The sequence below is a fragment of the Malania oleifera genome, chromosome 2, assembly GCF_029873635.1.
Source record: "Malania oleifera isolate guangnan ecotype guangnan chromosome 2, ASM2987363v1, whole genome shotgun sequence".
NCBI lineage: Eukaryota > Viridiplantae > Streptophyta > Magnoliopsida > Santalales > Ximeniaceae > Malania > Malania oleifera.
Window position 1 is genome coordinate 21,313,632 of NC_080418.1, and position 11,083 is coordinate 21,324,714.

The 11,083-nt window shown below is 36.6% G+C and overlaps 1 protein-coding gene across 5 annotated transcripts in view; it reads left to right on the forward strand.

The window, feature by feature from the left end:
* LOC131148121 (DNA repair protein RAD51 homolog 2) overlaps positions 1-9,737 on the forward strand; it is a 65,727-nt gene extending 55,990 nt beyond the window's left edge. For 3 of the 5 annotated variants that reach the window (XM_058097851.1, XM_058097853.1, XM_058097855.1), the window contains 5 exons: positions 3,102-3,161; positions 3,260-3,351; positions 3,420-3,539; positions 8,892-9,035; positions 9,466-9,737. In XM_058097851.1, coding sequence (XP_057953834.1) covers positions 3,102-3,161; positions 3,260-3,351; positions 3,420-3,539; positions 8,892-9,035; positions 9,466-9,509 — 460 coding nt within the window. In that variant the 3' untranslated portion in view covers positions 9,510-9,737. The remainder of the gene's footprint in view (positions 1-3,101; positions 3,162-3,259; positions 3,352-3,419; positions 3,540-8,891; positions 9,036-9,465) is intronic. The other 2 variants (XM_058097852.1, XM_058097854.1) reach the window with 1 other exon arrangement.
* The last annotated feature ends 1,346 nt before the right edge of the window (positions 9,738-11,083 follow it).

Sequence of the window (11,083 nt, forward strand, 5' to 3'; positions counted from 1 at the left end):
TTTTTAAAACTATTAAATTGCATTATCATACCATTATATCACCTAATAACTAAACAGCAAAAACAAAGTGATTGCTCAATTATATCTCAAAATATTAAGTTTGAGAAAAATTATTGGGTACAAATGTTAAATTCTCACTGGTTGGAAAAAAAAGTCTATATTTGAAAGAAGCAATAATAATAATAATAATAATAATAATAAGATGAGTGTATATTCTAAATGAGAAGTTCACATTGTTACTCATCGTTTTATGTAATGAATGAGAAGCTCATGCTCTTATTCATCTTTCTATGTAATTTTTTCTTTTTTTGTATTCTTATATATCACTCGTTTGGTTTGCTTGAGTAAAAATTCATTACGAAAGGATAAGTGCGGTTCCTCCGAGAGACTCCATCAAAGAAAGTGCCCCACCTTTGCATCAGTAAAAGGAAATTTAGCAGAGCCTCCCTTAGCTTCATATCTCACAGAAATTCTGAATTATAGTGGAGAAGCTGAATCAAAGAGTTAAAGTAATCAGGATGGCCATTTCTGCAGGATTTTTCCCTCTTGACTTCAGCTCACTCAAGAATTTTGCAAAATTTATTTAGACCGGAGAGTGTATCTCAAGACTTTTGCAGCATTTTCTAGCCCAAGAGAGTATCCATTTCTCAAAGTTTTTTTAGAGTGTCCTTGGCCAAGAGGGTGTCTCCATGCATGGGGGTGTGCTTGCCCCTTTATAGGCAAATCCATGAGGTTACTTGGAGAGGGGAGGAGTTGGTGAGGGCAGAGCACTTAAGTACTGCCAATGCCCCTATTTTCTCTAACTCAAGTAAAACAATATAGGTGAACATGATGGTGCTGATGGCATGTCATCTCAAGAAATGGGGTGGTCAATCAAAAGGAGTGGGTGAGCATTGCCATGTCAAATTGCATTTAATGCTTTGGCAAAAGAGTGAGGGCAAAGGCAACTCAATTTTGTGGGGAAGGTAGCATGCATGTGGGATCTGTGGGGATTTTGGACAGTGGGCCTAGGGTAGGCTAGGCTTGGGATACGTTAATTAAGGGTCCGATTGGCCTTAATTCATAAGCTCGGATGAGAATGGTTTCAGTGTCTATTTTTTGAGTTTTTTTTATTTCAATTTTTTTTTTAAGTTTTGAATTTATCATTTTTTTTTGGGATTATGGTATAAATAAAATAAGAGGGAAAACATGGTGGAAATGGCATTCAAGGGCACAAAGTTGACCCGGACAACATTTGTGGCTAACACAAGGCATCGAAATCTCGTAGTGTTTAATTTCTTGGTCATCTAGTTTAATATTCTTTCGCAATATTCCTTCTATCGCTGCAATTACATTTCATGCATTCCGTCTCTCTTCTACTTATCCTAAAACCTGTGGATTCTAATGCTCCTTTCCATAAATCTAACATAGATTCTACTCCACCCCTAGTTTCATCAATCAAGACAATATCATCTGCAGACAACATGCACCATGGAGCTTTTATTGGATACTCTAAGTAAGTTCATCCATCACTAGTGCAAAAAAATAAGAAAAGTGGATCCTTGATGCTCTCCAATTGTGATTGGAAATTCCCTGGACCCTCCACGTATAGTCCCAAGTTCCTAGTGCTAGTCACTAGTCTATTCTGTGCATATCCTTAATGACATCATACCTACTACTTTTTTTTTCTCTAAAACCCACCATAGAACTTCCCTAGGCACCCTATCACAGGTTTTCTTTAAGTCGATAAAAATCATATGCAAGTCCCTCTTCTTTTGTGTGTTAGGAAGAGAGAATGCAAGAGCGAGTTGGTTTCTTTTCTTTCTACATATGACACATTTTTTTCCATTTCTATTACTTGCATCAAAAAGGACATATGTGCTGACAAACTTCAATACAAGTTTTGAGTATGGAAAATGATAAGAAACCTTTATTTGAACAATGGGGCCATCAATGTTATTGTTGGTTTGTTTTGGCTTATGTTCTATTTAGGCCATACCAAAGTTGACTTGTGCAAACATGTATGATTCCAACATCAAAAAATGGAAAAAATGGGTGTGTCCCAACTGTTGGGAAACTATTCCAAGTCTTCTAATAATGACAATATGCCCATGTTTTTGATCTAGGAAATTTTTATTGCTGCGAGCTATTATAACTAGTTGAGTCCATTTAATGCCTCAAAAAGCTGTAACAGCCCAAAATAACTAGTGAAGCACGTGACCAGATGTGAATGTGAAATAAATCAATTACTGTGCCACTTTGACCATAGATAAGAATATGAAGTGGTTTATAAGCAAGTACTTAGGAAGTACAGTGTCAATCAGCTTAAGATTTTAGCTTAGTTGTTGAGCGCTTATTGGTTGTTATGTGCTTGTCAAGGATTCTTGTTTTAATTATTGCACATGGGAGCTAGTGCCAGCAGAGAGTATTGTCGGATTGAGCTTTGTGGTAGGCACATGCACTCCACAGTTAGAAAAAAAGCCTGTGGGTAGAAGAACATAGACTCCATAGTGCTTGTGGGTAGAGGTGCACACACAATCCTTAAGTACTGAGCTCCACTTCACCAGTCTTGGTGCATGATTTGGAGCTGTGGACCACAAGATTTGCAATGATGTAAAGTGCTTGAAAGCAAGAGGATCTGTACCACTCAAAATGAATGCAGGTGTCTTACATCGAAGTGGTTTATAAGTAACCATATTGGATGAATATAGTAGCAATCAGCTTAAGCTTTTAGATTGATGAGGACTTACAGGTTGTTACATGTTTATTTAGGGTCCTCTCATGGTTTATTAGAAAGCAGTCCCTGTTGTCATCTTATGCATTTTGGATTTGATAACATCTTCAAAACTCCTTGCTGCATGTGTTATCTTCCCTTTTTCTGGACATTTATTCCATTTCTTATAATATTGTTTCAGAGGTAACCAATTTCAGATATCATGTGCTAACTCAAATGATTCATATCTCAGTTTTCCAATATTAGATAAGGTATAAGTCATTGTATAGAATCCTTACATTTTTTCTGTGAAGTTTTTATGAGATAGATGGAAAGTCTAGCTTTTTGTGTATTACTCTCTTGGCACGTCTTATATGTCATTAAGCACTGGCCTCTGTGTTTTCACCAGGGAACATGAGCCGGGGGGTTCTAGACAACACTCATTGGGTTGGCATATTTCTTTTATTAAGTGAGAATATAATCTGTCCACTTTAAACTTTAAAAGACATTTTTTATACATTTGATTTTCTTTTCTACTGCATGACATTGTTTTCCTCCCACGTCTAGGTCCCTGGCTGAATTTTCACAAATTCCTGTTGTGGTGACAAACCAAGTGAGATCCCAAATCTCTAATGAGTCTTGCCAGTATTCTTTCCAAGGTATAGTCTCATACTATATGTTTAAGCTGCTACTCAAATAATTATGCAATACAATACATTCTGTCCAGGACAGAGCAGGGGTGACCGGGCAGAGAAATCTGAGAGGTTGAATTCTCATCTGGTTGCTGCTCTGGGGATCAACTGGGCTCATGCTGTGACCACTCGTCTTGTGTTTGAATCTAAATCAGGTTGGCGTAACATTTACTTCAAATTTTATGAACTCGTTATGAAATGAGCCCTTTCATCTAGAGGATATTTGGATGTTCTTGTTAAGGCTTGATATGCATTGTTGGCCCACAGGTCACAGCATAACGGTTTAAGCTTTTATGTAAAGTGGTTATTTAACATGGTATTAGAGCCATGGTTGCCAGGAGGTCCTGGGTTCTAGTCTCGTTGCCCACTTTTAATGTAAGTTAAAAAATGTTCATGTTCTCAATATGGGTGTTATTCATTTGTGTTTATCTCTCCATGTGCAATTGGGCTGCACTTGCAGTGTTGTGTTAAGGCTTGATTTACACTATTGGCCCACAACCTAACAGCTTAAGCTTTTAGGTGAAGTGGTAATCTCACAGTGCTTCTCTAGTACGTATTAGAAGTGATTTTCTTAAATATATCAGTTTAGGTTGTGTTCTGCTGGAATACTGTTGGCTGAAGACGAGGAAACTGAGCGTTAAGAATTATTTATTTATTTATTTTAATTTTTTTTTTAACATTATCATGAATCTTCGTGTGGAAGTTATTCTACATATTCTAAGAAATATTTTTTTTTTGGGTTTTGTTTTACTATTTTGTTTTGTGCGCGCGGGTGCGTGTGTTTCTTTTCCTTTCTATTCTGTGCAAAATGGGTTAATCCATGTTGACTAGGACATGGAACACAGCACATGCTCTAAATTTGAAATGTTAGGGATATAGTTATATGGATTTATTGGTGAAAAATATGTAATGGCACTTGTATGTCTTGGATAGGATGTTGAAGTGTTTTGAAGTTAGAAGACATTTTTTTGATGAAATATATCAATGACTGAAAATAGGATTATAATGTGATAATTCTCTAGTTATAACTTATAAAAAACATGTTATTTGAAAAATATTGACTTAAAAACTTTGAATTGCTATATTTAGTGTTCCGAAACAAAAAAGTACTATGTTTTGGAACATTGGTATCAATTTGTGATTTGCTAGGGTGTTAGCAATTTCTTGTAACTTTATATCATACATGAAGCCTAACCTGTTCTTTTTATGTGTTGCTTTTAATGTGTGAATCAATGCATATCAATCAATTGGTCAATTGTGTATTGTTTACGATTTATGTATGGTATTGAAAACTAAGTTATTTACTGCTGCCGCTGCTGCTGCTACTATTGCTTTTATTGTTATTGTTATTACTATAGTTGTTATTATTATTACAATAATATTATTGGGGTTTGACTTTGTTACAATCGATCCTTTCAGTTTGAAAAATTATACTGACCTTCACAAGGTTTAGTTTTGTGTTTTAATTATCTCCCTTTTTTACTTGACCATTTTATGTTAAATTTAGTGACAAGATTTACTGATGTTATCTTTATTTATTTATTTACTTCTTTATGGTACTAAACTTGTCCTTTAGATTATTTTTGTATGTAAAATATGTGCAAAATTAAGAGTAGTTGAATTTTAGAGCAAAAGTTGCTAACAATGAAGATGACATTTTTGTTGGGTTTTAGGGTTCCCTATTTAGGATAGCAGACAATCTATTTTGACCATTTACTTCCCAAGTAATTCATTGATAAACCTAGAAGTCAACAATGGGTCTTCTTTTGTAGATTAACTCTAATCTAGTGTTTGCGAGCTTGGAGTTCGGCCTTTGGATTTGCATTTATGTGAATTTGGACAGAACACCATGCAAAATTGTATTAAGTTATGTACAAATCCACACAGCCCCAAATCCAAGGCCTAAACCTGTTCTCCCAAACACAACCTGAAAATCAACTATGGATGAAATTATCAAGAGCGGTGGATGGACAGATGCGAGGTGTGTTTGATTCATTCAGTTCGAAGGGAAAACTTACCCGAGACTGGATAAAGTAGGAGAGTGGTTTTTTGCTTGTTCTTAAATGCAGCCTGTCTCTTGACTAATGGTTCATGGGTGACGTTTTCTTCCATGGCAGTGAAGTGGTTCTTGGATGGATTGTTATCAATTTTTGGCAGGCTGAGAAGGGGATTTCAAAGTGTTATGTTGGGTAATGTGAGATACTTATTGGCAATTCAACCAACAAAACTTGCTTGGAGCTAGAGCTGGGTTGGAAGGGAATTTTTCCAGTGTTCGTTTGTGGCGGATCAAAAGGAGATGGATGGCAAGATTTCGTGAAAGAATTCTGTGCTTGGTTAGGGATTTGCTTGCTGGTAATGGTGGTGCAGGCAAAGGGTTACTGCAAATTATTTGTTTGTGGAGTCACGTAGTGATGGCAGAGAAGAACAAGATCTGTGTAAGATGTGGTTGTGTGATGCAGATGCAGCAGCAGCAGCCTGTTTGTCCATTGTGGGTAGCATCTCCATATGGACTATGGCACTAATGTCAGAAGCTGCAAGGATTTCAATGGGGGCTGGGAATGCATTGATGATTGCACGGAGAGGGCCAGGGTGCTTGACTATTGTTTTGGACTTGGGCCAGATTTTGGTTAAGTGAAAGATTTGAGAGATGTGCTGGCTGAGTGAACGTGCCCAATTTCCAAGTTTCTTAACTGGGAACCAGGTCAAGATTCCTGCCCAGTGGACTCTGAATGAAAGACAGGGTCTAGTCAAGGATCCGATTTCTAGCAAGCCTAGAAGAATTCTGAGAGCCATGCGGCTGTGACGAATAGTTTGCGTAAGGGCCACTATTATCCACACCAGGGTTTGACTTGCTGTGAGGATCATGCAATGAAATTAAAGATGCACAGGTAGAGAAGCAGCAAACTCGCGTGGAGTCGTCCAGTGGATCAACTGGGTCTGTTAAATCTATTTCTAGTGGATTAAGTGGTGCTGGAAAGGGTAGTGCGCATGGTACCAATGGAGAAGCTAGAGAAGTTCCTTGTGAGATTATTGATATTAAGGTGGGGCAGATGCATCAACCTGCTGGTGATCTGGGTATGGGCTTGAGCTTGTCAGGGCTTGCATACAGAGGCAGATTGTAATTCAGGGGGGCTGTGATGGTAGACCAAATGCTGGTAAGGCACATATTAAGGCCAATTCTACTAAGGTGTATTCTCGTCAGACTGTAGGGCAGGAAGGGCTAAAGAAGGAAAATTCTTTTGCAGTAAGTTTTTAAAAAGAAATACATATGGAAATTTTTATGATGAGGAGCATGTTTATTTAAAGAAATGGGTTTGGATGACAAGGGTAGAGAAACAATTTTTATTGAAGTGAGGAAGAAATGCTGTAACCAACCGTTGAGTTTGGTAGCGTATTTGTTTGTGGTGGACTTTTACTGGATGAGATTTGAGAACAACTTGGGCATGTTTCTGATTCTTCTCCATCAGCTCCACTTGAAGGGTTTTGGAGGGGTATCTTTTTTTGAGGTGAATTAGTTCGATGAAGTAGAGCCAGTGAGTAATCAAGGTAAGGATGGATTTTTGCCCACCGCTGTGGAGGAGAGTTGCAGGAAGGGTGTTGGAATTCAAACCGTTAATGGATAACTTGGGATTGTGGATACCTAATCTTGCAGCACTAGAAATTGAGTTGGATGGTGGTAAAAGTGAGGCAGAGAAAGGTGTCAATTATGATGGCAAGGGATTAAAGAGCGGTTTACTTAGGATTTGTTGATTTTTATTTTTTTTCCTCTTCCTTTTTGTTATTTTTCTTTTGAAGATTTCTTGTTCTTTCCTACATTGTAATCCCTCTCCTTTCTTTTTCTCAATATGTTTTTGTATCGAAAAGAAAAAACATGGGTCTTCTCAATTGTTCATACACTCTTTCAGAATATGAGATTCCATTGCACCATTACGAAAATAAATTTTAGGCACTACACATTGAGCGTTTAACAATCATTTTTTACCTCTCTTTAACAATATTTGTATGTCAAACTAGACTCAGGAGGTTGGTGTAACCTTTCATTTCATACTTTGTTGGGGCAGTTTGGGGGGGGGGGGGGTTTAATTATTTTTAAGCCAAATCAAGGGGTAGTTGGTTAATTTACCTTTTACCATTAATTGTTGTTGTAATTAATTGTTGTTATTCTTCTTCTTGTTGTTGCAACACTTTCTTTAGTCATTTCTTATCAGTTCAACGTGTTATTTTTTGATTACATGGAATGTTAGAGGCTATTTAATGTGCAAAGTATCCTAGAAAGATGAACTCGATGTTCTTAGGTCCTAATGCAAAGTAAAGGAACATATTTTCTTAGGTTCTTATTTCAACTTCATGAAAACCAACTACTTGATCATGATCTCTAATATTATCTTGAACTATGGTTTGCATTCGTTTAGTAAGTCACCTTTAGCATTTTAAGATCCTTATAATGTTAGAATTCTTTTATCTTCAACTCTAAATTCTAATACATGAAGTCCATTTTATCTTCAATCTATATCTAATGTCCATTGGCAGGTCTTGCTCAGGTTATTTATGGTTCTTTTAGATTTATAACGCTCTTAACCATGTCTTTTTTGCCTCAATTTAGTTTCATTTGCCTCCCATTGACCTTTCTTGTAATTGATAAATTCCAGCTGTGTATTATGAGTTGCAAATTGCAATGACATAGCTTTCTTCCATGCGTGCATGGTTGGCTGTGCAATGTTACTTTGTGCAAATTGCATTCTTCCAGGTCCATCTTTTCAGGACACCCTCGCGTGATCATTTACAACAGATCATATTAAAGATAATGGGGCTTTATGGGTTTTGGACCACATTACCACACCAAATCTGTGCATAAGAGATTGCAATGCAGCTTTTTCCCCCTTAAATTTCTATTGTGGATATTGATTTACATTATTCATTCCAATTTTATGACTAACTTAAATGAGGATAAACATTTTTTGTACGACAGAGTCAACTATCATATATTTCCACCTTTGGACCTTTGAAAGTTGACAACTTGACAATAAATATGGTTCATAGGGAATTACATATTTTTTCAAAAGAATGGAGCTGTCACATTCTTAAAGAGTTTTTTGTCCTCACTCAACGACAACCATAACCTGTAATACCAATTTCATGCATGAGTGTTTTGAGAATGGCAATATCTGTGGATACCTTCTCAACCATGTCGATGAAAGAGGGATACCTTACTAGTTAAGGAACCAATCATCTTACCAAAGTGCTAAAAATTTTTCATACATCTTTTTGGGCTTCAAACCAAGCTTAAAGCTCAATCATTTGTTTTCTGGTTGTTCGTGTCTGATTGAAAATTCTATTAATGTTTCTGTACTTTGATGGAAAGTGAAACTGATAAAATCTTCAAGATTATGACACAGAAAGACCATCCTATGAAGTCACAATTCATAAGTTCTTAGCTATTGCATGCAGGCAAAGTTCTGTTAATGTGGTAACCCATATTTGAAACTTACATTTCTTTTATCTTGCAGGCCAGAGGTTCATCAAGGTAGCAAAATCTCCAATATCTCCACCTCTGTCATTCCCCTTCATTATAACTTCATCTGGGATTTCATTACAAGATGATGATGGAATAGAAATGATAGGACCGGAGATTAGCACTATTCACTGTCAAGGTTTGTTACTAAGATCTTTACTGCATGTTTGGTACCTAAGAATGGAATGAAATTGAGGGGAATGGAATCAAATTATCACTTGACTTCATCGTGCTCTCCATTTAAATTTTCATTCCATTTCTATCCTACCCCATTCCATTTCACAAACCAAACATACTGTCATTTCCTGGAAAAAAAAAAGTCAAACAAATCTTTGGTAGGTCATATTTATGGACCCCTTTAGTGGTGCAATGAAAATGCTAATTCTCAACAAAAAATTGGAAAAAGAAGAATAAAAAATTAGTTAACTTACCAAGATGATGGATGGGCCTCAAGGCCTGCATGCGGCATTGTGTTTGGCAATAGATGTGGCATGCATTTGTGTCTCTGTTCTAATGGAAGGTGATTTAGGAGTGTCAGTATTCATGAACTTTTGTTATGATTAATGCAGGCCACAATGACATCATTAATTTTAACGGGGGAAGCTTGTGTTGATCAATGATGTTGGGAGCCTTATCAATCAATGTAGGTATGATAAAGTGATTGTATACTGTGATAGTTCATCTCATATTTGAACTGTCTATGTTATCCTTTACTGGTAAGGGAGAGCTCATCATGTACTCAAAAACTTTAAATGTTCCTTTTTGCGCAAATGTACTTTAAAACCCAGTTCATCCTCTCACTCCACACCGTTTTAAATTTATTCCATACTCTATTTTTTTCTAATTGTTTCCTGCATGAATGGGGTTTTGTTTTATCTTATTGTATTTTTTAATTTTTATTTAACTGAAATAGTGTACAAGAAAAAAGCTGTTGGTAAATAGGTACTCAGAACTACGTACATACTGTCAAGGAAATAGTAAACCTGGATCTGAGAATGCCGAACATGTTGATAAAATTGATGATCATGTCTCAGCTTATTTATTTGCAAGTTTTTCTCAGCAATGATGAACAAAACGACTGTGAATTTGCTATCGAACAATCTAACACTGAATTATCTCCAAAAAAAATTGTGGAATCCTGGCCATTCTGGCATATTGATACAAATCTTCTGTTTTGACAATAAAATAAAATTTTTTTTTTATGGTATGACGGATATTATGTAAAAGCTTAAAAATTCCTAGGCCACCACACCTAGTCTGATTTCAAGATGAGCAGAGACTGAAATTGTTTGGAGCTTCAGATTGTTTCAAGCGATTCAAACATAGTATGCACGTCGAAATGAGAAGAACTTGTATGGAATGGGGAACCAATTGACAATGCAATAATCCCGTACCATTTAGGATATTCATGAAGGGAGGCCTACTTCACACAAAATATGGGTACGAGTGGGTCTAGGATAATGCTAACACGGCACAACAGAATTGGTGTACTGTAAATCCTGTACCCTGTTGCATTTAAGTTTTTATTTGTATATTTATTTTTTAATATGAAGTATGGATGAGGAGGAATCAGCCAATCAAGCCATTCTACTGTTGAAATGGGCCAGAGGTAAGAAAAGAGATTCCAACCTGCAATCCGAGTGCTTGTGCGCTGTGTGTTTGTGCAATACACGTAAGTATAAAATGGGTCATTTTAGGTCCTTTATCTTATCTGTCAAAGGCATCACGCTAGTATGTAATGTTGGCCTATGTTTGACCAGACGAGAGAATAGGCGCCTGCTGATGACTATTCTCTTCCATCCATCCTTTTTAAAATTGAAGCCAGCCCAAGAAAAGAAATGTAAATTATATCGCTGTGAATGTGATTATTTCTAAGTTCTAACCTTTTTGGATTTAACTTCTTTAGGATCCTTGTGTAAGATTTTGTTAATCACAGGCAGAACATGGTATTTGAGATTCCCACTCCATTGAAGGCCTAAGTAGCTCGTAGGACTTTTTCTTAGGAGTGCCTGGAGCCGGATGGACAAGCTGGAAAGCAGCTGGGACAAATCACAGGTAATATTTTTCTCTGCTTTTCTAGGGAAAGTTCTTTCATTTTCTTTGGAAACCCAACCCCTAGAAAACAAAAGGGAAAGAGAGTCCATATCAATTGTTGACGCTAAAGGAAAATAAACTCCTCTCCTAGTT